The 25,173-nt window shown below is 46.0% G+C and overlaps 6 protein-coding genes and 1 long non-coding RNA gene across 10 annotated transcripts; 1 reads left to right on the forward strand and 6 right to left on the reverse strand.

Moving 5' to 3' along the window:
- Positions 1 to 390: 390 nt before the first annotated feature.
- Positions 391 to 4,410, reverse strand: LOC100840809 (pectin acetylesterase 5). The gene is made up of 12 exons (XM_003565131.4): positions 3,898 to 4,410; positions 3,730 to 3,812; positions 3,519 to 3,648; positions 2,904 to 2,983; positions 2,718 to 2,807; positions 2,260 to 2,384; positions 1,727 to 1,787; positions 1,560 to 1,610; positions 1,367 to 1,444; positions 1,168 to 1,273; positions 912 to 1,057; positions 391 to 686 (listed from the first exon to the last, which is right to left on the reverse strand). The coding sequence occupies exons 1-12, from the start codon at positions 4,145 to 4,147 to the stop codon at positions 561 to 563; spliced, it is 1,326 nt and encodes a 441-aa protein (XP_003565179.1). The 5' UTR covers positions 4,148 to 4,410; the 3' UTR covers positions 391 to 560.
- A 263-nt stretch (positions 4,411 to 4,673) lies between these two features.
- On the reverse strand, positions 4,674 to 7,443 carry LOC100843259 (pectin acetylesterase 5-like). The gene is made up of 12 exons (XM_024458529.1): positions 7,182 to 7,443; positions 7,001 to 7,083; positions 6,780 to 6,912; positions 6,543 to 6,622; positions 6,361 to 6,450; positions 6,132 to 6,256; positions 5,985 to 6,045; positions 5,745 to 5,798; positions 5,583 to 5,660; positions 5,374 to 5,479; positions 5,116 to 5,264; positions 4,674 to 4,976 (listed from the first exon to the last, which is right to left on the reverse strand). The coding sequence occupies exons 1-12, from the start codon at positions 7,372 to 7,374 to the stop codon at positions 4,866 to 4,868; spliced, it is 1,263 nt and encodes a 420-aa protein (XP_024314297.1). The 5' UTR covers positions 7,375 to 7,443; the 3' UTR covers positions 4,674 to 4,865.
- A 222-nt stretch (positions 7,444 to 7,665) lies between these two features.
- Positions 7,666 to 10,844, reverse strand: LOC100841115 (pectin acetylesterase 5-like). Of its 2 annotated transcripts, XM_003565132.3 has the most exons (13): positions 10,765 to 10,844; positions 10,248 to 10,654; positions 10,038 to 10,120; positions 9,757 to 9,889; positions 9,531 to 9,610; positions 9,363 to 9,452; positions 9,096 to 9,220; positions 8,963 to 9,023; positions 8,696 to 8,749; positions 8,531 to 8,608; positions 8,334 to 8,439; positions 8,081 to 8,229; positions 7,666 to 7,968 (listed from the first exon to the last, which is right to left on the reverse strand). In XM_003565132.3, exons 1-13 carry the CDS (start codon positions 10,773 to 10,775, stop codon positions 7,762 to 7,764), a joined length of 1,584 nt encoding a protein of 527 aa, XP_003565180.2. In that variant the 5' UTR covers positions 10,776 to 10,844; the 3' UTR covers positions 7,666 to 7,761. The 2 variants fall into 2 exon arrangements, with proteins under 2 accessions (XP_003565180.2, XP_010232883.1); XM_010234581.2 differs by lacking the exon at positions 8,531 to 8,608.
- LOC100841417 lies at positions 10,824 to 13,577 on the reverse strand. Of its 3 annotated transcripts, none has more exons than XM_014899510.2 (4): positions 13,130 to 13,577; positions 12,084 to 12,355; positions 11,285 to 11,560; positions 10,824 to 11,178 (listed from the first exon to the last, which is right to left on the reverse strand). In XM_014899510.2, exons 2-4 carry the CDS (start codon positions 12,345 to 12,347, stop codon positions 11,164 to 11,166), a joined length of 555 nt encoding a protein of 184 aa, XP_014754996.1. In that variant the 5' UTR covers positions 12,348 to 12,355; positions 13,130 to 13,577; the 3' UTR covers positions 10,824 to 11,163. The 3 variants fall into 3 exon arrangements, with proteins under 3 accessions (XP_014754996.1, XP_010232882.1, XP_014754995.1); XM_010234580.3 differs by having other exon boundaries at positions 12,084 to 12,397; positions 13,130 to 13,576; XM_014899509.2 differs by having other exon boundaries at positions 12,084 to 12,408; positions 13,130 to 13,576.
- Positions 13,578 to 15,387: 1,810 nt separating this feature from the next.
- On the reverse strand, positions 15,388 to 19,950 carry LOC112270900. The gene is made up of 4 exons (XR_002963498.1): positions 19,640 to 19,950; positions 19,495 to 19,539; positions 19,344 to 19,419; positions 15,388 to 16,434 (listed from the first exon to the last, which is right to left on the reverse strand). It is a non-coding gene; the product is annotated as an uncharacterized LOC112270900 (long non-coding RNA).
- LOC100842023 (histone H2A.1) lies at positions 16,901 to 22,833 on the forward strand. Its single transcript, XM_014899476.2, has 6 exons — positions 16,901 to 17,162; positions 17,274 to 17,513; positions 18,591 to 18,666; positions 18,766 to 18,872; positions 18,969 to 19,038; positions 22,296 to 22,833. Exons 1-5 carry the CDS (start codon positions 16,983 to 16,985, stop codon positions 19,014 to 19,016), a joined length of 651 nt encoding a protein of 216 aa, XP_014754962.2. The 5' UTR covers positions 16,901 to 16,982; the 3' UTR covers positions 19,017 to 19,038; positions 22,296 to 22,833.
- Positions 22,664 to 24,260, reverse strand: LOC100842635 (soluble inorganic pyrophosphatase 4). Its single transcript, XM_003565136.4, has 5 exons — positions 24,098 to 24,260; positions 23,566 to 23,996; positions 23,344 to 23,464; positions 23,062 to 23,143; positions 22,664 to 22,965 (listed from the first exon to the last, which is right to left on the reverse strand). Exons 2-5 carry the CDS (start codon positions 23,968 to 23,970, stop codon positions 22,923 to 22,925), a joined length of 651 nt encoding a protein of 216 aa, XP_003565184.1. The 5' UTR covers positions 23,971 to 23,996; positions 24,098 to 24,260; the 3' UTR covers positions 22,664 to 22,922.
- Positions 24,261 to 25,173: the final 913 nt, after the last annotated feature.

Consider the following 25,173-nt stretch of genomic DNA (forward strand, 5'->3'; position numbering starts at 1 on the left):
GCACATGATTTGAGAAAGAAAAAAAATTCCAGACGGGGTCAACACCGTCGCCAAATGCAGCCATTTTATTATTTGCAATTAACCGGATCCAGCAGTAAGAACAAAGAGTTGGATTGTTCAAAGGGACACGGTAATTGCCATGCTGAGACTGAAGATGTATTTTTTTTTTTGAGCGGGGAAGATGTTTACCTGTCAGGATGACATGAAAAGTTGAAAACCGTGTTCCAGGAGTGAAAGCTGGGACATCAAATAGGTCCTGCTTCGTCAGTCTCTTCTTACCTTCCACCGGATGAGCTTCTCTGCAAACAAAAGGATGGCTTCCTTCCTCTGTCACAAGGAGAAGACTGGGGGGTCACTGTCAGGTTAGATCGTTAGATACACCATACAGGAAAGAACAGAAAAACTAAATACATTAATACAGGTCGGGTGAAGAGTTTTTTTCTCGCTGCAAATGCACAATTCCTAGTATATATTTCAACGGTTCACAAGTACATGTGTGAATCAAATCTGGGCGACATTCGACCGAGTAAATCATCGAAATGCTAAAGCGGAAAACATTGTCATTCTTCCTTGTACGCCTGGCTGAGAATGGCATTGTGGCATGTCGGGTTGCAGGGGTATTCACAGTCTATTTCCTTCACCTCTCTCCGGTTAAAGAACCAGTCTCCCACTGATTCAGCGATGGTCTGTTCATTGGAATTGAAATTGGATTAGTATATCAGTAACTGACCGCAGAACCACCAGTGTGTTGTGACAGTAAAACTATATCACTAGTTTCAAAAAGAGTAGCTTGTTCAAAGTTCAGGGTTATGTTCAAAATGCCGGCTGTCAATAGATCAAGCTATATTATGAAATGGAAACTATAGCATCGCAGCACTATTACTGCTCAGATACAGAGCGGTGGGGGTTACCTTGCCATTCATTCTAGGGCCAGATGGAGAGTGCCAAGTCAAGGCATTCATTGACTGACAGTGTATAAAGCAGGAGTTGATGAACATGCCCCAGTCTTTTCTCTTCTTGTATTCACTTATAGCATCAAGCAACTCTTTTCGGAAACCTGCAAAAACTTATACTCGTTAAGCTGGCATGCACACATGTGACATGGAAGCGACATGTGTTATCAAGAAGAAGGCGTGAGTGCATATCATGAGTTTGCTCTATTATGACCTTGTAGAGTTTCAAGCTGTTTAGAATCACATTTAGTAATATCCAATCTGCAACTTTCCCACAAACGTTCGGTGTCAGACCCTTCTGGAGACAAAACATGTTCAACCTGGAAAACAGAAGAGTGGCAACAATATATCATGTTCATGTTGATGTTGTAACAGGACATTGAAATGTTTTTGAAAGATATGGATAACTGTACCTGCCAAACATCATATGCTGGATTGAGAATGAACATTGGGGTGCTGATGCCTTTTGCAACTTCGCGTGGAAAAATACACTGGCAGGCACATAAAATTAAGGAGCACTACTTAGCATGCATGAGGTCGAACAGTAATGACTAAACCAATGATACTACTACTAAACTATCAAATGGCAACAAACGAAAGGATAACCTGCCCTGGCTCCATATTTGAACTGCAACGAGGAAACTTTTTCCGCAGATCCTGCAACAAATTGTTCAGAAAAGACATGAAACTTGCAGATAAGACTAATACAATAAAAGGAGGTCCATTGGAGGGGGGAGAGCTCTATTGTCCTAGGGACAGGGACAGGGAGAGACCTGTAGGCGAGCAACATCATTGTAAAATCCCCGCATATACCTTCTCCCAGAAACGTCTTCTCTGCAATGAACCAAAGGGAAGGACCAGTCAAAACAGAGCGAGCAGTGCTTGTGGATTGCTTATGGGTAGTCCCTCAAGAGAAGTATTATGTTAGGCTGTGCATATGTTAACTACCGAAGTGGAAGTGTGAATTATGGTTACAGGATATCATGTTAAATGTCAGAAACCAGAAGCATGCACAGCGAACTCACTGAACCAGCTGATTCGTCTCGGGTGCACACATGATTCTCTCTTTTGGCTAGTTTTTACAATTGGTTTAAAATATAAACATTTAGGCATCCAAAACTAACATCAAGATGAGGTTTTCAAAAGGTTCCATGTGACAACTGAGTAGTGTCACATGCTTAGACTGAACTGAAGCAGATATCAGTATGAATAAATTAATGCATGTATACGTTAGAACAGTCAAATAGGGAGGAGGGGGTGGGGATTGGGGAAATACAACTTAAGAAAAATAAAATCAAGCACATACACGTCAAGAAAAAAACCACCATCCGCAAGACACTTAACAGTAGATGCCTTTGGTACAAGGGCACGAAAGTCATCACAGTGAATGTAAGTGGATAGACCCCCAGCCGAGCACCCCGTTAGAAAAGCCTGAAATTGTAGGAAATTAAGAGTTTTAAGAAATCACAACAAAAGAATCTTTGATGCATTCATGGAGAAGTGATATCATCATATCAATAGAAAAGATGAAGAAAAAACACTGTGTTATCTAGCGACTGATTATCATATCAATAGAAAGGCTGCCAATCTATGTCTTATTTTCTTTGGGGGCTGGGGCGAAAAGTTGTTGGTGTGATCAGTACGAGTGGTCTTTTTATGGCAATGATAAGAAATCTTGGGACTCATGCATGGTTCAAATTCCAACATTGCTTCTATCTCTAACCCAGATTTCCATAATCACACCTATTTTTGTAGGAAGGCTACCTCTTTAGCACGGGATAGACCCTTCGATAGAAGTTCACTCATAACTGCTTCCCAGATACGCTGACCTCTGAAGAAGAAACTGGTGCCATCCTGTATAGATTACAGAGGATTACTCAGAATATCTGCCACGCAATTGAACTGTATGAAACAGGACTTGAGAAGTAGATTACAGAATGTTCTCCAAACCTGTAATTCCTCTTCAACGTTTCCAGAAAACGAAGCTCCATCACAATACCTTACCTTCACTTTATTCCAATTGTAAAAATCTGAAGGTTTAAATGAAATATTTCTGAGTGGATGACAAAGTGTAGTTGCTATGTGAAGACTATTTTCCAAGATATTACTGAAGGAAAGACTCCTCAAATACGAACAGAACAACCAAGATAATACAGTGTTTGCAACGTCCATTCCAGTCTGAAAGAGTGAAAGTTACTCAAAGTAAATCAGTAATGATCCTGATATTGGATATTTACCGGGCTGATCAGAAATCGAAAAGAAAAGAAAAACTAGAATGCAGGTAAGGGAGCAGTGTAAACTGTTCACTTATGCACTGAAGTGCAGAACATTGAAGCTAGACATTCTCTTTTTATTCTAACTAACTTTGCAAACTTTTGTTATATCTATCTATCCACACGTAAAAGCATGTAAATTACAAGGTAGAAAGTGCCTGCTTAGAATCTTTCAAGCTTTTCCTCAAAAAAAATTTATCTTTCAAGCACAGAATACTGTCATCAAACAGAGTTTAACGGTGGGTTGCACATTCAGGCAGCAGCGGCTCCTGTAAAACACCAAAATGTGTACCTGGATTCTGCAATTCATCGTCGCTCAAGATGCCAACGAACTCGGCCCGTCTCTCCATGTATGCGGAGGAACCAAGACTAGTCTTCTTACGCTGGGCACACCATGTCAAATTCCTGCACCAGCTTCCACCCTGGAGCTCAAGAACAAAAGCTTCAGCCATCTCCATTGAGGTGCAAGATCAAACAGACAAACAGAAAATGTGTCTATTTACCTCCAAGTGGAGGAGCCATTTGTCGGATCCATCCCCGAATCCCGGGAGCCAATGGTATCCAGGCGGCGTCCCATCCAAGCACACTGCGGAGAGCGTGCAAATCAGTGAGCATATAAGAAACCCTAGCAAGAAGAGAAAGAGTTGATCGAGCAAGGTGGCTGCGCCTACCTGCGCCCTTGTCCTTGGCGCCGTCGACGAGGGTGAGGTCGACGAGCGTGGGGAGGCGGTGGCCGTAGGACGGGGAGGTGGAAGAAGAGGTGGATGGGACGGAAGCGTAGCGGGAGAGGGTGAGGAAGAAGGCGGCGGCGAGGAGCGCGGCCCCGAATGCCGCCCCGGCGGCGCCGCGGCGGCCGAGCCGGCGCCACCAGAGGCGCAGCTGGTGCGTCGCCGGCGCGGAGGCGGTGGAGAGAGGCGGCATGAGCAGCAGCAGGTTGGTGACGAGGAGCAGGAGCAGCAAGTGGTTGGTGGATCTGGCGACATCGGCGACGACTTTTTTGTTTAAGCGAAGCGGCGTGGGTCTTACAATACTGTATTTATTCAGGGAGTGCCGCCGGCCGCCGCAGTGGAGTGGAGCGGGACGCGCGAGCAATGGCGCCGGCGTTTCCGAATCTGGATCGGCGGTCGGTTTCGCCGGTGGCGGCGGTTTGCAATCTCTTGCCGCCGCCGCCGGTGGCGATGCAAACCCGGGCCGCGTAGCGCTGGCTTACAGGTGGGCTCCACCTGTAAGGGAGCGTTGCGAGGGGGCGAATGGAAATTTCAAATATTCGAAGTCTATTGCATCTTTAAGTTTGAATTTTCGCTATTATAGCTTAGCTTGGATTTGCGTGGGGAAACACTTGAAAAATTGAAATATTTTTTCTTGGTTCAAGCAAACACTCGACACAACAAAAAATTCAAAAATACCATGGAGTAGAAAATTATGCTCAAGTTCAATTTTGGTGTCATTAGGAGAAACGGAATGGACGGATTTTGGTGTCATTAGGAGAAAATTATCATTATTCTTCACTCTGATGGACAATACAACACGATGATTGCTTGCTGGGTTTGATTTTGCTTTGAATCTTTACATCGTAAATTTGGCGATATGTCCCACTTTACTTTGGAATTTGATCATATTCTTAGACAGTAAACAAATATCACCGAGGCAGCCGGCTGCTGCATGTGGGGTTGCAGGGATATTGGCAGTCAATCTCCCTCACTCTTTTGCTCCTTCCAAAGTACCAATTTCCGACAGCCTCTGCAATGCTCTGCACCGCAAAAATTGAAATGAAAACTTATCATACCAACTCAAGTTTGAACACAATTCATCAAAGATAACACGGATAATGGCAGCGGCGATTTTAGAGCTACAACAATTTTCTGTGGTTTTCTGGATCCCCTGCTAACCTCGTTTCCGAGCCTCGGGGAGATTGGTGAGTTCCATGAGATTCCAAAAAGAGTCTGGCAGTGGGTGAAGCAGGAGTCGATGAACAGGCCCCAATCTTGCTTATCTTCGACGACCAACTTCAAGTCATCGACCATGGCGTTCCTGAATCCTGTTGACGGCGAGGAGCAAATAATAACATGTAACTGTTCCAGAAAAACATAAAAGGGAAGATGATGAAGTAGTAACATGACAGAGGGAAATGAACAAGGTATGCTAACCATGCAGGACTTCAATCTGTGTGGAGTTGCAGTTTATTATGTTGCCCTTGCAACTCAGCCAGGACTTGTCAGGAGCAGATGAACCTGGCACAAGAACATTCTGTATCTGCAGCGATCGATGAACCGTGCGTGTCCATGGGGATTTAGACAGGAAGAATTTTAGCATGGAGAAGTGGAATAGTTATAAAATGTGGAAGAGAAGAAATTACCTGCCATGAATCATATGCAGAGTTGAGAATAAACATTGGGGTGCGGATGCTCTTGATAATCTCTGCCGGGAAGAAACACTAGGAGCAACATAATGTCAGCGAATGAATTACATGATGACAGACATAATAAGCAAATCGAATTTCACAATGGGAGACTACTACCTCTGTCGGCTCCTTGCTGGCAAGGCAGTCCTTGGGCAACACTTGTTTAACATTCTGCAATAGATAAAAAAAACAGATGGAAAGACAAAAAATCAGAATAGTTCCTTTTACAAAGCTTTTTCCTAGTAATCAGTAGTCACACGCTTTGGAGAAGTGCAAAAGGGATTAGAAGATGACCAAAAAGACTTGATTATGAAATTCATGTTTTTTAAACAAGCTCCAAGCATGTCCACAGCTTACCTGGAGGTGAACAACTCCATCGTAGACAGACCAAAAGGACCTTTCTCCAGATATGTCCTTCCTGCCAAAGAAAAGTGGTAGAGCACTTGAGTTTAGTTCAGGTAGGCATTTAAAATGAGGGTTACATTTACTTCCAAGCAGTCTTACGCGTCAAGAAAAAACCCGGCATCGGGAAGGCATTTAACTGAAACTTTGTGTGGAAACCGTGCGCTAAAATCATCGCAATGCAGTATCGTAGCAAGACCACCAGCAGAACAGCCTGTAAGGAGGGCCTGAAATTGTGTGTACACAATGAGACATGGAAATCACAAGAATAACGAGTGGTTCTTGTTAAAATCATATGGAGCTGGTAACTGAATCAAATTAAGTGTATGACCTGTGTGGCGTTGGCGAGTCCTTTTCCCATGAGTTCATCGATGACCGCTTCGTAGACGCGCAATCCTCTGAAGTGGAGTGTGGTTCCATCCTACGTATCATTAACAAACAGCACATGACCTGAAGCAACCAACACATGGTCATTGGATCAGCATTCAGATTTCAGGAAAAAAGATCACTCACCTGAGCTTGACCTTCCGAATCCCCAGAAAACGACCCCCCGTCGCAGTACCTTACATAGGCTCTGTTCCAGTTGTAAAAATCTAGCAATGCAGTGGTCAAAATTAGCTTAAGTAGGTATATCAAACAAGTTATAAAGGGTAGTTTATACAAACGAACAGTAAAGAGAAACATACAAAAAAAATGATGGAACAGATGCCTGGGATGTGAGAGAAGCAGCAAATTAACTGTGATTACTACCAGGATTCTGTAGCTGATCGCTGCCGAGGATCCCGTAACCGCCAAACTGCAACGGTTTCATGAATTTGGATGATCCAAGCTGGGACATCCTTCGATTGGAACACTCACTGACGGTGCTGCACCAGCCTCCTCCCTGATGAGTGTTCTCAACGGGCAATCAGTAACTGAATTACTGTAATTCAGATGAAAGAGAAGAGGATGGATGGTAATACTGGTACCACCTCTAGGTGGATGAGCCAGCTGTTGGATCCGGCGCCGGAGCCTCTCAGCAGATGGTACGCCGCCGGGGTTCCATCCAAGCACACTGAATCCAAATCAAATCAAATTAACTCAAGATGGATCATGGATGGAAGCCAAATTACGTCCACCGGACTGAAGAGAAAGAGGCCGTAGCTCGAGTACCTGCTCCCTTCTCTTGGGCGCCGGCGAGGAGGGTCAGTGCGACGGGCTCCGGCAGCCTGCTGCTGCTGCGACGGAGAAGAAGGCCGGTGGCGGCGGCGGCCAGAAGCAGGGCCGCGGCGACACAGGCGGCGGCGCGGCTGGCTGCTGGTGGTCGACGGCCATGGCGGAGGAGCGGCTGATCGGCGTCCGCCATGGACTGAAATTGTGTGTTTAATTTTGAAGATTGCTGGGTTCCATCGATCTGGATTTCGTCTTCTTCTACTCCGTACTAGTATTAATCTAAAGCAAATTGCAAATGCATGTGCTCCACTATTAAATGATGGAAGAGACCCGGGAAACGCGTTGGCGGGAGTTTTATAATAGTACCATTTTCAAATGCTAATGCCAAGCTTAATCGGGTATACTCCGTAGAGTAGTGAATTCAGTTGTGCAGCACCGTTGTGCAGTTGCAGCTGTGGTTTCTGAGAACATTGCAACGCGATGATTAGGAGACAACATTTGAAGTAAACTTTATTTAGTGCCATACACTCTTGTTATTTAATGCAATCCTTATACAGCTTCTGTGCAGATTATTTAGCTTTTACATGAATATTTGCTCATTGCTCAAAGTCGATTTTCTCGTCGTCTCCGCCACACCTAAAATTTTGGGTTCGCCACCGATAGTAGAGAATGAGGCAGACGGCCATGTGGGGCTGCTGCATGTGGGGTTGCATGGATACAGGCAGTCAATCTCTTTCACTCTTTTGCTTCTTCCAAAGTGCCAATCTCCAACAGCCTCTGCAATACTCTGCTCCACAAAAATGGCAAACCAAAAACATATCAAGCAAAGTAACAACAATGGGTTCGGCGTTTTTTACGGTCTACAGTTTTTGGCAGTTTTTCTAAAAATTTCTGCTAACCTTGTTTCCAAGTCTTGTTGAGACTGGTGAATTCCATGAGGTGCCAGAAAGAGTCTGGCAGTGGGTGAAGCATGAGTCGATGAACAATCCCCAGTCCTGCTTATCTTCAACGACGACCTTCAAGTCATCGACCATTGTATTCCTGAATCCTGTCGATGGTGAAGAACAAATACACAGTGTTTTAGGAAACAGAAAAAGGCAGAAGTACCAAGTGACAAAAGGAAAGATAAACGGATCGACAAGCAGAGCCAACCATCGAGGACTTTGATTTGGGTGGAATTGCAGTTTGCGAGGTTTTCCCTGCAACTCAACCATGACTTATCAGGAGCAGATGAGCCTGGCACAAGAACATATTGTATCTACGGCACGAAGAAGCGTAGATTAATAGTGAGAATTTGAACAGAGAGAAGTGGATATCAGAAGACCAAGAAGAAAAAGATTGAAAACCACCTGCCATGAGTCATATCCAGAGTTGAGAATAAATATGGGGGTGTGGATGCTCTTAATAAGTTCGGCTGGAAAGAAACACTAGGCACTATATTATGTCAGCAAATGAGCTTGCCGACAAGATCGGAAGTGTGGGGGAGCGAATTGAATTAGACAAGAGAGAATCACCTCCGTCGGCTCCTTGTTTGCGAGGCAGTCCTTGGGCAACACTTTTCTAACATTCTGAAATAAAAACAGCACAAAAATACAGATGGATAAATCATTCGTGTACAAAGTGGCATCAATTACATGAAAATATGCAATTATGGCATTTGCAAAGCTTCTGTAGAAGTCACGCTTTGGATAAGTACAAAGGGGGATGAGAAGATGACCAGAAGACTTGATTATAAAACAAGGAATCTCTTTTAAAAGCTTCAAGCACGTGACACAGCTTACCTGCAGGTGAACAACACCATTGTAGACAGACCAAAAGGACCTTTGTCCAGATATATCCTTTCTGTCAGAGAAAAGTGTTACTTTAGTTGAGGTGCAGTGCTAGTGGATTACATTTATTTTCAAGCAGTCTTACACGTCAAGAAAAAACCCAGCATCAGCAAGGCATTTAACTGAAACTTCATGGGGAAACCGTGCACTGAAATCATCACAATGCAGTATCGTAGCCAGACCACCAGCAGAACAACCTGTAAGGAGGACCTGAAAAATGTGTAGAAAGATGAGGTTATTTCATTTCATGTGGCTCTTGTTCACAGCTGAATAATAATGGTCCTTGCTGAAACTGTCAGAATAACCGATGGTTATTGGTAGAATCATATGAACTCGGTAAATTAAGTATGACCTGTGTAGCATTGGCTAGTCCTTTTCCCATGAGTTCGTCAATAACCGCTTCGTAAATGCGCAATCCTTTGAAGTGAAGTGTGGTTCCATCCTATACATCATTACCAATTAACATCACTTGAAGCAATCAAGACAGCGACTTCGGATCAGGATTTCAGAGAAAGATCACCTGAGCTTGACCCTCTGCATCTCCAGAAAACGACGCCCCGTCACAATACCGAACATAGACTCTGTTCCAGTTGTAGAAATCTAGTATTCACAGATTAACATTAGTGGAAGAACATATGGAAAAGTAAAAAAAGATATGTAAGTTTGACAATCGAAATGAGCAGTAAAAGGGACATGAGGAAGAGATAGGGACTAGTCTTGTGAGAGAAGCGTCGATCAGTAATTACCAGGATTCTGTAGCTGGTCACTGCCAAATATCCCAGCGCCGGCAAACTGCAACGGTTTCATGAAGTTGGATGAACCGAGCTGGGACATCCTGCGATTGGAGCAATCCTTGACAGTGCTGCACCAGCCTCCTCCCTGAAGTGTTCTCAACGGGCGAACAAACAAACATATATTAGGACAGTTAATTGAGCACCCTGCATCAAGTCTACTGCTTACTAAACACCCTCAATCCTCAATGATCATGAACACCTCTAGATGAGTGATAAATACTGAAATTAACCACCTCTAGATGGACGAGCCAGCTGTTGGATCCGGAGCCGGACCCTCTGATCAGGTGGTAACCCGGCGGGGTTCCATCCAAGCACACTGCGTAGGGGAGCCAACGGATCGATGAGATTCAGACTAGCATTTAACTCGAGAAAGAAAGAAGCCAATAGGGTTTTTTTTTTGAAAAAAAGAAGAAGCCAATAGGTAATTTGATCGAACACCTTACCTGCTCCCTTCTCCCGGGCGCCAGCGAGGAGGGTCAGCGCGACGGGCTCCGGCATCCTGCTGCTGCGGCGGAGAGGGCCCGGGGCCGCGGCCACCAGCAGCAGGAGGAGGAGGACCGCCGCGGCGAATCCCCAGGCGGCGGCGCGGTTGGCTGGTCGACGATGCCGCTGCGGTAGGACTAGGAGGAGCGGCTGCTCGGTGTCCGCCATGGTCGTGGCGGGTAAGCGGGGAAGGAAACTGCGTGCTGAGGACAGCGAGGTTGGATGCTGGATGCGGCATGATTCCTGCTTCTTCTCCTTCTTGTTGTAATCGAGAGAGATTGTCGTGGACTCCACTCCACCAGTAGTTAGCTCTGTTCTGCTACGTCCTTCCTCCTGTCCTCTTCTCCTGCCGTTTGTTGGCGCGTTGCTGCGAGGACAAACAAAAAAAAACCGTGCGAAAGTTTATAAAATCAAATTTTTGTTTAATTTAAAACTGCTTGCTGAATAGCCTCTTTAAGAGTTTCAGCCCTACTACACCATTTCTGCATCTTCGTTGGACAACACGTTGAATGGAAAACAGTCTCTGGATTCAGATATAAACCACAGCCAAGAACAGGTGCAGCAGCGTGGATTAATCTCCAAAATACGCAATATACCAGTACAGGATCACAGGATCAGTCGCTACAAAACTAAACGACTGGCTAACTGACTGGTTTGAAACATCGCCGCAAGTAAGAATTATCTCACCTCACATTGGGGGGTTTGTTTATTTATTTATCTACACACCATCATCATGTATTTACAAAACCAAAAAAAAAAACTCCCTCCTCCAGATCACCATTTCAGGACAAACGCACTCGGGCGGTGGTCTCTTGCGCAGGAAGCCACTCCACCAGAGCTCGCATCTGAAATCTCCGGCTCGCCTGATTCATCAGGTCAGGCGGCTATGACCTGAGAAACGAAAAGAAACAAAGAAAAAGGTCATCAGCATTATCCGTCGCACCGCACAGGTTCGCCAGGAAGAATGAAAGGGCAACAGTTTTTTGTAGCCTCATACCAGCGCACAGGGATTACGGACACCGTCGTGGCCGCTTTTCTTGGCGCCCCGGTTCCCGCTGCGCGACTTCCTCTTATGCTTCTGTTTCTGCTGGTTCTTGTCCTTCTTCTTAGACCTGGGCCTCTGCTGTTGGTCGCTCTTCACCGAATGGTCAACAGAAGTGACCGGGGGGTCGTACACATCCGGGTCCCACTTCACGCGGCGGTTCTCAGCCAGCAATGCTTCCCCGCTTTTCTCACGGCCTCCTTTCATAGCAGAGATGAGCCTCGGCATCGGCTGGATAGATATAGAACGGAGGAATGAGGGTGGATAATTTTAACTCAAGCCACCCCAAGGGTAAAATTAACTATACATGGTAGAAATGAGAATGCTGTCGAAATTACAGTATCATCTATCAGAAATGTGAAGCTCAAATGTACAAATACCAGGCAGGAAGAGAACTATACTAAGTGGCTAAGAGCAGTTTCAGGATCATTTAGCGTTGCATGTTTAAGCTTGGCTTATTCATATTGACATCACAGAGTGCCAAGCCTACACTACTAGAAATAATAGTTTGATAGGCTCCTCTGCAACAAATACTACAATTGGCCTGGGAATTTATAATGAATGGAATGGGCACAATAATGAGTCAAATATATTTTTCCTAAATTAATATTTCCAAAGCAGAAAGGATCAGTTAGCATTGCAGTTTTTGTTCATACAGATAATCCGAGATGTATAATTTTCCATAACACCATACGCTAAGAGCATCGATAGACAACTAAAGCAAGCTCAACAAAATTTATCAAGTTGAACTCACCGGAAGGGACACTGCACGCTCGTAAGTGGAGGGTTCCTTTGATTCGCTGTCTTCCAAGGCATTATGGGAGTTCCCATCATCTCCTTTGCCTCTCTTTGTTCCTGAGCTGGTAGAACCTGAGATATCCACTTCAATCTCCAAAGACTCGACATCCCTGCCTTGTTTATGAGTTGCATCCTCGCTATGATGGAGTTCCCCAACAGAACATGGAGTTTTCCCTGCTGGAGGAAATCCCTCCTCTAGCAGTGCTGCGTGATCCTCCATTGGTACTCCTTCAGAACCACAAGGCAAATCACCCATGAAGTTGTTTACCACTGCAATAAATCTGTTAGGTATTAGTGGTACACATAGAGAACTAGAATCTACTCCCTCAGTTCCTAAATACTTGTCGTGGTTTTAGTGCAAATTTGCACTAAAACCACGACAAGTATTTAGGAACGGAGGGAGTACTATTTATCATAGAAAAAAATATCATGGTTATTGCCAAAGTGAAATTGTAGGAAGAGACCACTTTGCTTGTGTTTATTAGAGTATAATCATAGGGTCGTGATAAGGATCATGTAAAGTGCCAATAACTAATTAAAATTCCAAAGAACTAATCTTTTCTCAAGCAATGTTAAATTGTGGGTGCAAATTGACTACATTGAGTCGAGGATGACCACGAAAGACATTGGAAACATGTTGACAATAATTTGAATGATACACGTGTATCCGCAGTGATCAGCACGCCACGAAAACCCAGTGTCCGGTTCGGTCTTACACATTTAATCGTCGAATCTGCGATCCCCTCTACATACCGGGTCCGGACATCCGTGAATGCAGAATCCAGTTTGCAGGCATAACCAAATCATTAACAAGAACAAGGCAGGACTAACTAACTATGCAAGGATCGTACTAACAAGCAGGTCACAGCAATCTTTGAACTACTCTCTCGTGTGCCGTCACGGTGATCCCCCTCTATATACCCGGCCATTCACTTGAATACACGATACATCCGTGAATGCAGAACCCAGTTTGCAGGCATAAGTAAATGATTAGCGTATTACCTCTACAGATCCACGGACGGACGAACAGATCAAGGATTCCGCGGCGCGTCGGATGCGGGGAGGCAGGTGGCAGACGAGAGAGTGGCGAGGGGGAGAAGTTCAAGTAGTGCTGAGATACGAGCACGTTTATAGGAAGCGAAGGGAGCTAGGCGAGCAGGGGAATGGAATCAGGAGAAGGAGGAGGAGAGGTGGGGGTGCCAGGAAGAGGATATGGAAGGCTTGAGGCGGTGGGAGCAGGAGGCGGAGGGGACGAGGGCGTCGCCGAATGAGAAGGAGAAGGAGGCTGGGGCGGCGCCCAGCGCCGGTTGCATCGCGGCCGCCTCCGCGCCGGTGGGGCGGCGGTCGACGGTGCGGATGAGGGGGAGATTGCTCGCCGGCAGCGGCAGCGCCGTCAGTGAGGTCAGATCTGGCTGGCTGGATGGAAGTGGAAGGGAAGGCGAGTCTGAGCGGAGACGACGACTGAGGCAAGTATATTGTCTGAAGAGAGGAACACTGGGCTGGGCTTGGATATGCCTGTTCTAGAAGGCCCATTTTGCCCAAACAAGATCAACGCCCATGTAACAAACTGTTTGACTAATTTTTGTTTCAGACAAAAACCTTTTTTTCGAAACTATTCTAAGCCCTGGATAAAACTCCCACCTAAACGATCTTCCTCCAGCTAATTATCGATGAGACAAAACAAAATTGTCGATGAGATATTCCATGTCCCCCAGTCTCCCACATACATCGTCTGGGACACTTTTATCGGCTACCACAAAAGCTTTTCGTCCGAGATCATTGCCGAGTATAACTTGATAGCCGCCTTCAACAATGGAAGACGCTATACTAATTGGGTTATCAACTGGATTATGGCATTTAACTTCCTCACTCGTCACAACTTCCTTTCTTGTGCGCGATATGCTGATGGCTCGTGGGATGGGACACATCATCACACCCCACGAGGGTATGGCGGTCTAGGGTTTTACCCGTGCACGTCGTCGGTTTTTACAGACAAGCATGGCATTAAGCGAGTAATTGGGTACATCCATTCACTAATTGAGACAAGTCGTCATTGAGGTCACTGGCTTCGTGGTTGACAAGTGACTCTTTCCACCCCTCCTCGGCACCAACATGCCCAACTCCTTCTGACACGCGACAACAATAATGGGCATGAAACATAGGCCAACAACATACCAATAGACAGTATGGAAGCAAATGCGATTGTACACTAATTATACATCAAATGCTCTTGTGATGCTCGTATGTCGATCTTCTATTCACTAAAAGAGGCCTCATTTCCTTTTATATGAGGGGAGGCCAAGGAGACGGGGAATGGGAGCTCTGTTCTAGCGGCATTACTACAGAAAGGCTTATCAGTAATGGTCGAAAAACAACATCAGTAACGGTCGGGGCCGCCGTTACTAACTTCGTGTTACTGATGGTGGGTATCATCAGTGGCGGGCAGCCTACTTGGTGACCGACAGTGATGAGTTTTGAGCGAAATCAAAAAAGCTCATGGCCAGCATATTATTATGCTAGCCATGCTTTTCTTTTTCTAATTGTGTACAAATTCTGCAGTACAGATAGTAGAAGCAGTACGGGAAAATCAACATCAAAACGTCAAATGCATTCACAGCAGAAGATAATTAGCAATCAAGTTGTGTGCATTCACAGCAGAATAGAATTAGAAATAAAAAATTACATGGTCGCATCCATTCACAACAAAGATTACAAAAACAAATCACGAAAGAAAAGCCGATGTCCATGATCTGCTATACACAACGACGAGAGGCCGGATCCGACGGCGATGGTCGTGGCCTGTGAGAGAGAGACAGTGAGAGAGAGAACGAGACACACACACAGAGAGAGAGAGAGAGAGTGGGGGGTTACGGGCGGCTGGCGACGGGGGAGCCCGGATCCGGCCGCTGCTGGCTCGAGGGAGAGGCTGGATCCGGTGCCGGAATGGGTTGGCGCCTGCGGATCCGGCGACGCCTCGCCACGAGGAAGGAGACCGGGGGGCGGGAAGAAGATGGGCGGGCCTCCATAGAAGGATAGAGAAGAGAGCGTGAGAGAGGGAGGATTGTGCGAGGGGAGAGGAGGGGAGGAGATGGCGAGGGCGGAGGCGGCCAAGGACGGGATCAGGGGCGGATCCGGCGGCAGCTTCCCACGGCGGCGCGAGGCAGGCGGCCGGTGCCGAGGTTAGGGGTCGCCGGCTTCCCATGGCGCTGGCAGAAGAAAGAAGGGGTGGGGCTTGGGGATCTTGTGAGAGAAGAGATCGCGCGGGCAGAAGAGAGGGAGAGAAGATCGCGTGAGAGAAGAGAGCAGAGGGAGAGTTCGGGGGAGAGAAGAGAGAAGGGGTGGGGCTTGGGGAGGGGTTATTTATACCACCCTCTCAAACCATAGCAAATACTGGGCGGGCCAAATTAAAGAGCTAGGCAGAAATGTCTCCAGAGCTCATCAGGGGCGGGCTTAGATTTCAAGCCCGCCACTGATGTGTGTTTTTGTGAATTTTGTTATTTTTCACATCGAATCATTAGTGACGGGCCTCGCGAGCCCGTTACTGATGAGTGGTCATGAGTGACGGGCTCTGTGTGCCCGTTACTGATGAGTGGTCATCAATGACGGGCGTGGTGTGCCTGTGACTGATGATGGTCATCAGTGACGGGAATGAAAGGCCCATCACTGATGACTCGTCACGTATACACTGTTTTGTAGTAGTGCGGCGACGGCTCTTCATCTCAGTGGAGAAGCTAGGAAGACATCTCATGGGAGGAGAATCCTACAACACTATGTTTTGGACATATGAATCCGGGCTTCCAATTGCCCATCTGGTATTTGAAGGCCCAGAATCCACTGATTGGATGTTTTTGGCATTGGCGCGTGGAAATCAAAACCAATTTCGAGCCTGCTCACGGGCGCCTCCATTTATTACACTGCAACGCATAGCCCCACACCCTTGGTTTTTGCCTATAATTGGGATCTCATGTACTTATTCGAACGAAACCCACAAGGAGAGCCCCGTGCGAGCTCGGGAGAAGACGAGACCCAACGCGATTCACCCCGGCGGCGGCGACGACGCATGTTGCCCCCTCCCACCCTCTTCCTCCTCCTCCTCCCTCAGCCGTCCCTTCCCTCCAGCAGCCCCCCTCCAACCCTAGGTCAACGGGTGGGAGGCGGAACTACGACAGCGGCTGACTAGGAGGCCGAGATTGTCCACCTTTGCATCTCCCCAAGCCGACCTCTTCTTGGGCCTCTTCTTCCGCTTCGAATACTTTCCTCGTAGTTGCAGCCGAAATCATCATTTTTTGGGGGGCTAATCGTTAGATCTGTTGCAATTGAACAATTCCGTGAGAAGTGGTAACACGTGAGGCCGATTGGAGGTAGTATGATCTTTCCTATTTTTCTGCTCTAATGTGATATGATTTCATAATACATATGTGATGGTGTTTGTTCTGGAAAATTAGTGCCTAGACTCCGAAAATCAATTCACAAATTGGTGCCTCCCAAGTCCCAACGCGGGCAGTGAAATTATTTCCTGCTGCTGCGAAATTTTGGAATCCCGTTTCCACTAATCGGAAAAAGCACACCCCAATAGGCAATAGCGAAGAGAGAAAATCCCAGCGTTCTGATTGGTCCGTCCGACCGTCCCACGGATCGCGCCCCCCCCGGAAAGAATCCCAGCCGCCCGATCCTCCCAGATCCAACGGCGGGCCCACCACGTCACGCGGATCGGGGCCTCCGGGCCCTCCCATAAAATCTGCGTCCTTCCACGTCATTCCAAACTACTCCAAATTTCAAAATCCGCCGCAGAAGCCGAAGCCTCGTCCCCATTTGAAATCCACCGCAGTCCAGAAGGTTCAGCTCGTCGGAGAAGATGGCCGGGAGGAAGGCCGGAGGGGAGAGGAAGAAGGCGGTGTCGCGGTCCGTCAAGGCCGGGCTAACGTTCCCCGTCGGCCGCATCGGGCGCTACCTCAAGCACGGCCGCTACGCCAAGCGCGTCGGCTTCGGCGCCCCCGTCTTCCTCGCCGCCGTCCTCGAGTACCTCGCCGCCGAGGTAACCACAACACTCAGCAGCGTGCCTCTTTGCTCTCAACCATCTCGTCTCGATTCCTGTTCCGTTCGTCGGCTGATTTCGTTTTTCCGTGGAATGTTGTTGTTGTTTCAGGTCCTGGAGCTCGCCGGGAACGCGGCCACGGACAACAAGAGGAAGAGCATCATGCCGCGCCACCTGCTGCTCGCCATCCGCAACGACGACGAGCTCGGCAAGCTGCTGGCCGGCGTCACCATCGCCCACGGCGGCGTGCTGCCCAACATCCACTCCGTGCTGCTCCCCAAGAGGGCCGCTGAGAAGGCCGCCGCCGCCGACGACGAGAAGGAGTCGCAGTGGCCCAAGAAGAAGAAGACCGTCGCCAAGAAGCCCGCTGCTGCCGCTGAGGACGCTGCCGACGGCGACGCGGACGCGGGCGCCGCCGCTGAGGAGTAGCTCCGTTTGGTCTGGCCTGCATTGCATAGGGGAGGGATGGGATTGCGTTTTTGCTGATTAGTTCCAAATGAGAGGGGGGTGATACCTTTTGCTTAGTAACTGTATGTATTGGTGGTGGTGGTTCAACATAACAACTAGTAGTGCTTGATGTCGAGTTCTTTGGTAATGGAAGCTTAGAACTGAACTGTTTTTGCAGTCTGATCATCTACTCAATCGGTGCAATAATTTTGTTGCAACCTCCTATCCTATGTGCTGTTTCTCTTTGTTAATTCTTCACTGTATCTCGATCACGAGGCGCCTTGTGATTTGATTTCCTTTGTGCTACCAGTAGATTTTAGATTGTGTTCTCTTTGTTTTTCTGCTGTGGCTTGTGAGGATGATTGGTGTAATAACTAGGTTGAACGGGGTGTAAATCGTAAATGTTGGTAGGGATGGTCTGATTCGAGCGGACTGAGCTCTGTTGTTGTTTTGGGTTCTTTTCTAGGGTTTACCGGGGATGCTGATTTGGGGAGGGAAGGCGTTGGCTTCTTCTACCATTCCTTTGCGGAATCTGCTGAATCGAAGTGCCAATTTCTCCTCATGCTCCAAATTGTTCGTCGGAGGTAAGATTTCGTACATCTCTCTCGTCCTGTGTACGCATGTTCTGCAGTTTCTGGTCGATTCGTTTGAAGCCCGTATACTCCTGGTCTTGAGTTTCTAGTCAATTTGTTCGATGCTTGTATCCAAACAATTTTCTTCAGATCGGTTGTGCTTCCTGTTAAGACTTAAGACATTGTAATTTGCTAACCTACCTAGGAAGATGGGGCTTCCTGCTGAACTGCGAATCGTCCTGATTTGCTGTTTGGAAATGTTGTGCATCATATTGTCTCTTGAAATTCATGCTAGCACTATCTCTGACTTCAACTAAATGTAAATGTTAGGAAGAATTTTCCTGAACATCAAACAATGCATGCCTAGTGCTGACTTATGTTTTGATGGCCTGCTTTTTCTTCCATTGAGGTTACAGGTTTGTCCTATGACACCAATGAAATTGCTCTGAAGGATGCATTCTCTCAGCACGGTACTGTTACCGAAGGTGCTTCTCTATCTGCTTTGACTCTGTTTGGTGTTTGATCTGTGATTTGTGTGGATTTGGGGTTGTCCTTGTCCCCTAACTGATGGATTTGTCCGACAGTGAAAGTAATATGTCATCCTGTGACGGGGAGATCGAAAGGATATGGGTTTGTCAAGTTCTCTTCAGAAAGTGAAGCTGCTGCAGCATTGGAGAAGATGAGCAATGAGGTAAAATGTGCTTCACTGCATCTGTAGATATGGCACGAGTCAGTGCAATTCTTTTCCTTTTGCTAACACAATTTATCCACATGATAATCGTTTCAGTTGCTCGACGGAAGGAACATACGTGTACACTATGCAAACAGCGGATAATCTGCGGCTGCTGTTGAGATTGGTAAGTTGCTTATTCGATATCATTTCTTTTGTTTGGAACCTGTGATGTTAGATGAACCCCTAAACATAGCTCTTGAGTATTGATTATTTCATTCAGGTTCTCTCTAAATTCCCGTTGCAATTTCTAAACCAGCCTGGGGCGTCTCTAAATTCCCGTGCCATTCTCTACTAGAACAGATTTGGGGGGTCTATTTTAGGTAGTGCTGCTGGAGGAAACAACGAAATTTGGGTAGAATGAAAAAATTCAGTAGCTACCTAAACAGAGAAGTAGTGGGTGTGTTTCAGGTAGTATTGCACGAAAGGTACCTCATTGTCGTCGCCACCGAATGAGATCTAATTCCCGAGCTGAAGGGCGTTCTTCTGCTGCTTGAATCTTCCCTATCTGTAAGGAAGAAACTCTAAGATCCGTTGATAAGCATCGATGACAACTATAACACAGGAAAATGAGCTTTTGTACCTTGTGTCATGGTGTGAAAGTAATATGGAGGCTTGGGGGTGGAGTCTGCAAATCAGTAATGGGAGTGATTACAGAGAAGAAAACCACAGGAAACATCTACAGGATAGTAAATATGCAAGGTAAAAATGAACAACAAGGAACTCACATGCATCGTGAAGCAGCGGTGGAGACTGTTCACTGTCCGAAATCAACTGGGAGGAAGGAGTGCATTGACCAACCCCAGTAGGCAGAGGACCACCATTTAGTTTATCTTCGGCCGCATGCTCAGTGCTGGAGCATCATTTTTGTTTGGAGTAGCTTCATGCATCTGTGCTGGAGCACCATCCTGGGTCGATCATGGGCATCGGTTTATCTTCTCACTGCATGCATCTGTGTATTTTCTTTATTTAAAAGTTGAGTTTTCGGAATTTTGGAAAGAAAGAAATAGTGCCCCATTTTGTTGATGAGCACAGCAAGGGGCGGTAGGAATGTCCTTTATTTGTGACTTGCTATAACACAAAGAAGTGCAATTCTCTTTCTTATTTTATTAAAATAGATAGCTTTGTGCAGCTTGTTTCATTCGTTGAGTCGTACGTATGTTTTGTTTATGCGCCTTGTATGGTAGATTGCTTCCATTGAACTCACACCTTATACCATTGTGTCTAGTCCCACCGGCCTACTATGCCCAGAGTGGCGCAGTCGATGCAGTCCTAGAATGGAGAAGAAAGAATGAAGAAAAGATGAAGTAACCCTTCCAAGAGATAATAAATGAGATGCTCTATGTATTAACTCAAGTGCAAGGTTCATTTCTTCCTGTTGAACAGACGTGATATTTGTCAACCTGATGGTCATGTGGATATTTAGTTTTGTTAATGTTAACAGTTTGGATAAAATTTGCTCACATTGAATGAGATGTTCTTATTTTAGAAGGATGCTATCGTGTTTAATCATGTGCGTTGAGAGCTCTTATTTATTTAGGGTAGATTTACATGAGTGATTGCATTGTTAGCCTTATTTGTTGTAGATTTGTGAGTGGTTGCATTTTTAAGCTAGAACAACACTTACATTTGAAAATTTTGATTGAAGAAGAAAAAAACGCTAGTTTCAGATGTACGGCTCCCAGCGCTAATGGGGCGACTTATTAGTACACTCTGTTCGTTGTGGCCACTTAGACCTAATTTTGGTCGGTTACCCTTCCGTTTTGTACTTTTGGTATGTCCAAAAGCCTGTGTGTGTAGGGTGATTTACACCAGATTTGTTCTAGCTTTTAAATATGGGCTACTCACTCTGTTTTTGGTATGTACAAATGTTCTAGGTTCAGGAAAAAATATTCCAGCATTTTAAAAAACATTCCAAAAAAATTATCCAAATATTGTCAAGTATGGTCTTATTTCAAAAATCTCACCATAAGAAACATAATTGTGCAAACGAAATTTAATTTGCACACCTGATTTCTTTTGTTTTTAATCATGGTGGGCTTTGTTGGTACTGGGCCTTATTGGGCCAAAATTGCAGTAGGAAGAGGGCTGTCGTACTTAAAAAAAAACTTTGTAGAGTTGCACTTTATTTTAAATTTTTTGGCTATGGTGGTATATGACTGCACTGCAAGCTTGTAACTATTGATTGTACTTTCTTAAAAAAGCTTATTGATCGTACTAGAGCTACATGGGGAGGAAATTTTCCTGCAGGGTGCGAAGAATGAATCTGTAGTTGTGAGGATAGACAACTGACGAAATGGTCCAGCTGCATATCTGAGGATTCTGTCAAGATTCATACTTTCCTGCAGGGTGCGAAGAACGAATCTGATGTGGAAACTTAAAGTCCCCCCCAAGATTCATACTTTCCTGTGGCTGCTGGCCAAAAACAAACTTCCCACTAGAGACAACTTAGAAAAAAGGAAAATGGGAAAACCTACTGATTGTGTATTCTGTGCTCAGAAGGAATCGATTAATCATTTGTTTTTTGAATGTGCTGTAGCTCAGTGTGTCTGGGCTGAGTTTAATTCTATGTTTCAACAGCACATTTCAGATTTTGTTTCTCTCGCTGGACATTGGGTTAATCATAAGACGATGGCTGTGCTTAACCTAATGTCAGCAGCAGTCCTGTAGGGGCTGTGGAAATGTAGAAATGACATTGTATTTAACAATGGCATTGGTTGAACATCAAGCAGGTGTGCGGGCTGGTGCTTCGGCATGTCAACTTCTGGAGCTTCCCCCTAAAAGAACCTGCTCAGGAGGCTCTATCCTAAGGTGCAACTCGGATCCTGGGATTTCTGAGACAGCCCTTGCTGCTGTCTTAGAAGGTGACTGGCTGCGCCTGGAGATGCTGAAGGAGTCGACAATGTTCAAGCCTGTCGTCATCGATGTTGGGGATGAGGCACCAGGCGTGGCGGTCCACTCGTTCTACATGTACTGAGGACCTGCTTTTCAGATCTGCGAGTAGGAAGTTTTGTAATCTGTCCAGTAGTTTGCTCGTTTAGGCGTTTTATTGCTGTTCGGTACTAAGGCCTTTGTGGACCTGGAGACTTTGTTTCGGTTGGTGAGCCTGACGCTGGGGCTTCATCTTTATAAAAAAGATGGCGACCCCTGTTTTTCTAAAAATTATTTGCTGCTTCTTTCTGAATTTAAGTGCAGTTCGTAAATTAATTACAAGCATCCCTTATCTGCCTTCAATTCTTTAGCCTGAAAACTTCTGTTTGATATATAACTGTCAGTGGCTTGTTTATATGACTTTTAAAATGCCGTTTGGCAGTGTAATGGCGGAAGAAATGACACAGCTTGTGAGACTAAATGCACTTAATATTGCTAATTCTTTTGATGCAGGAACTATGAAACGCCAGTGTTCCTTTTGTTGACAAGCATGTCCTGAACCTTAGCTTTGGTCAAGTGAATTCGGGTATTCCAGAAAATCCACATCACAGTCAGTTGATGTTACTTAACCTGTTTAGTTCTTCCTTCTCTAGAGCACATGTTTACCAGTGAGATGATTTGCACTTGGAACTGGAAAAAGGGGGGAAGTGCACTGAGCACATGTTTACCTTCTCAGGTTTTGGACTGTAGACAAGGCAACATTTTTTAAAAACCAAAGCTGCCTCTTATTTTTGTTCTGAGATTGCCAACTCTGCTTTGTGTCATAGATATATAACTGTCAGTGGCTTAAGCAACAGGATGATTGATTCAGCACAAATGGGTAAAAAAAAAATACCATAAATCTCATATTCAGCGCAACCAGCCAAGAATATTACATATGGTAGCTGGAAAAAGAATGCCTTCTTTACCTGGCCTAGTGCCTTAATTCAGGCTTGAGATGAGCTGTAGCTCATGATATACTAGAGTATATATATATGTAGGAAACAGAAAACAAGAATGTATATGTGTTTATGAAGTAACATCTGGATCCACAGTAATTTTTCGTCAACATCTTCCAGCAAGCGACAAGGCAGCAGATGCCTACCTCCTTAGGCCCTCAACAATGTAGGTAGCATAAAGATCCCTGAAACAAAATGTTGCAACATGAGCTGACTGATATGATGACTTGGATAGACATGATTCAATAAGAAACCGTATATAGCTGAGGTTGAGAACTGACATGGAATGCTGAATGGCCTCGTAAGCATCATTTGAAGGGAGGAAGTCATTGACAGCCACCTCCTTGTTCTCATTCTTCTTGTCTGAATTCCCAAATTAAAGAAACTATATAGTTGGCCAAAGAAGTAGGCATAGCATGTAGTTTCCAATACACATGGTGACTGGTCAGAAGTATTGAAGAATCCAACTACTTCTAGCTATTTCCAAGATCTAGAGTTACCAAGTGTCTGTCTAATAAAAAAGGGAAACTGGCATAAGCGATTAACACATAAGAAAAGGATACAGTCCTCGAAGAAACGCCTGATTTCAGCGAGACGGTGGGGAGGGAGGTCCTTGATGTCATTGAAGTGCCTGTACTCGGGATCGTCGGCGCAGACGGCGATGATCTTGTCATCGGCCTCTCCCTGTCAACAAGAAGATGGAGCTTGGTCAGACAACAACGAAAAAGCAAGAGACGTTGTTGGTCAGTAGACAATGAAGAACAACAACAAAAAAAAAACAGAACCTGGTCGATCATGGGCATGAGCCCGATGGCTTTTGCCCTGAGGAAGCATCCTGGGACGACGGGCTCCTGCATGATGACGAGGACGTCGATGGGGTCGCTGTCGTCGCAGAGCGTGCGAGGGATGAATCCGTAGTTGTGCGGGTAGACGACGGAGGAGTAGAGCACCCGGTCCACCTTGATGAGCCCCGTCTTCTTGTCCAGCTCGTACTTGACCTTGCTCCCCTTGGGGATCTCGATCACGCAGTTGAAGATGGTCGGCGCCTCGGGGCCGATCTCCAGGTCGTGCCACGGGTGCGCCGCCACGGACCTCCGGGAGATGGACGACAGGATCCGCTCGTTCAGAGCCGGTGTCTTGGGCTTCTGCTGCCCGTTGGTCGCCGCTGCCACTTCCGCTGGAGGAGCCATCTTCTTCTTGGGTTCAATCGATCTACCTGAAATCAACAGAGGAAGAAGAGAGGGGAGAGATGTGCATATATTGAGTGAGATCTGAAGAAGGTGAAAACGGGAAGAACAAGAGACGGACGCAACGCACCCTGGAACTTTGATTTGTTTAATCAAGGAATCAATCAATCCTGTTTGCCTTTGGTGGACAAGATGGATGGATGGAGAATTGGTGCCGCCTTCCTTCTCTTCTTATAGCCGGCCAGCCAGCCGGGGAAGATAAGGAGACGGGCCAGGGAGGGAAGGAGGAAATTAAAGGAAGATCTGTAAAGCGCTGGCTGGGCCTGCAATGGCAAAATTAACCTCGTTGATTAATTCAGTCTGAATTGCAGTGCCGGCGTCAACCTCCATGACTCCATGAGTGACGTGCCTCCACGTGGTACATGGATCAGAGTACTAAAAACTAACCTCGTTGATTAATTCAGTCTGACTTGGCCGACTGCCGTTGCGACGTCACCACGGCCACATCTTATGATTCTTATCCCCTCAGGATTAGAGATTAGATCGATCGGGGGAGTGTTTATCTAGCTTTTTTCACACAAGTCACCCAAATTCACCGACGATTTCACGCTGCCACGTAACCAAGGTACTTGTGCCTTTGTCGGTGCCACTTAATTTGTGCATTGCACCGACGACGTTGATGCTTCCTCCTGTGCATCATGTACTCCAAAAAGAAAAAGGAAACTATGCAGCTGTCTCCGTGTGATCCAACTAACCCCAAATCACGCATTTCAGCCTTTGGACGTGCGTGCAGGACTACTACTACTACTTCAGTTGGACGCGCTTCTAGTTGCATTCCTGCTGGCTGCCTGGCTGGTCTCGTTAATTTTCTTCTGCAGCACCATGTAATGTAAATATACTCCTACGTGTGTACGTAAACGTAGCTGGGGGAGAACCATCCGCCAGAATTTAGGACCAGTGTATATCCTAAACTAGTCTTGCATTGCACATTCACATGCCACAGCTCAACCAATTGTCTGCTTAATTTAGTTTTGCTGCAAAGATAGTGCTGGTGGAGTAGCAACAGCTAGATATGGCTTCTGATAAACAATTCATCCCGCGCCTTGTTTGTTAGAGACCTCGCAGCTTTATGCGGTACTATAATTAATTTCGTCTAAAATAATGCTTACATATGGAGTACCTAGTCTACTAGCTGTGATGTGATGT

This window comes from Brachypodium distachyon, chromosome 2, assembly GCF_000005505.3.
Source record: "Brachypodium distachyon strain Bd21 chromosome 2, Brachypodium_distachyon_v3.0, whole genome shotgun sequence".
NCBI lineage: Eukaryota > Viridiplantae > Streptophyta > Magnoliopsida > Poales > Poaceae > Brachypodium > Brachypodium distachyon.

Excerpts from the sequence above, each read along its gene's own strand:
- LOC100840809 (XM_003565131.4), bottom strand. The coding sequence starts at position 4,147 with ATGCCGCCTCTCTCCACCGCCTCCGCGCCGGCGACGCACCAGCTGCGC. Across the intron at positions 1,445-1,559 it reads CAAATATGGAGCCAGGGCAG|TGTATTTTTCCACGCGAAGT; the intron begins GTTATCCTTTCG and ends TGTGCCTGCCAG. Across the intron at positions 1,058-1,167 it reads ACAGCTTGAAACTCTACAAG|GTTTCCGAAAAGAGTTGCTT; the intron begins GTCATAATAGAG and ends AAGTTTTTGCAG.
- LOC100843259 (XM_024458529.1), bottom strand. The coding sequence starts at position 7,374 with ATGGCGGACGCCGATCAGCCGCTCCTCCGCCATGGCCGTCGACCACCA. Across the intron at positions 6,913-7,000 it reads GCTGGCTCATCCACCTAGAG|GGAGGAGGCTGGTGCAGCAC; the intron begins GTGGTACCAGTA and ends AACACTCATCAG. Across the intron at positions 6,257-6,360 it reads GACTCGCCAACGCCACACAG|GCCCTCCTTACAGGCTGTTC; the intron begins GTCATACACTTA and ends ACACAATTTCAG.
- LOC100841115 (XM_003565132.3), bottom strand. Across the intron at positions 9,890-10,037 it reads GCTGGCTCGTCCATCTAGAG|GGAGGAGGCTGGTGCAGCAC; the intron begins GTGGTTAATTTC and ends AGAACACTTCAG. Across the intron at positions 7,969-8,080 it reads CAACAAGACTTGGAAACAAG|AGTATTGCAGAGGCTGTTGG; the intron begins GTTAGCAGAAAT and ends TTTGTGGAGCAG.
- LOC100841417 (XM_010234580.3), bottom strand. The coding sequence starts at position 12,383 with ATGGGTGATTTGCCTTGTGGTTCTGAAGGAGTACCAATGGAGGATCAC. Across the intron at positions 11,561-12,083 it reads AGCGTGCAGTGTCCCTTCCG|CCGATGCCGAGGCTCATCTC; the intron begins GTGAGTTCAACT and ends ATATCTATCCAG.
- LOC100842023 (XM_014899476.2), top strand. The coding sequence starts at position 16,983 with ATGGCCGGGAGGAAGGCCGGAGGGGAGAGGAAGAAGGCGGTGTCGCGG. Across the intron at positions 17,163-17,273 it reads TCGAGTACCTCGCCGCCGAG|GTCCTGGAGCTCGCCGGGAA; the intron begins GTAACCACAACA and ends TTGTTGTTTCAG. Across the intron at positions 18,667-18,765 it reads GCACGGTACTGTTACCGAAG|TGAAAGTAATATGTCATCCT; the intron begins GTGCTTCTCTAT and ends TTTGTCCGACAG.
- LOC100842635 (XM_003565136.4), bottom strand. The coding sequence starts at position 23,970 with ATGGCTCCTCCAGCGGAAGTGGCAGCGGCGACCAACGGGCAGCAGAAG. Across the intron at positions 23,465-23,565 it reads TCATGCCCATGATCGACCAG|GGAGAGGCCGATGACAAGAT; the intron begins GTTCTGTTTTTT and ends TCTTGTTGACAG. Across the intron at positions 22,966-23,061 it reads GAGGCCATTCAGCATTCCAT|GGATCTTTATGCTACCTACA; the intron begins GTCAGTTCTCAA and ends ATTTTGTTTCAG.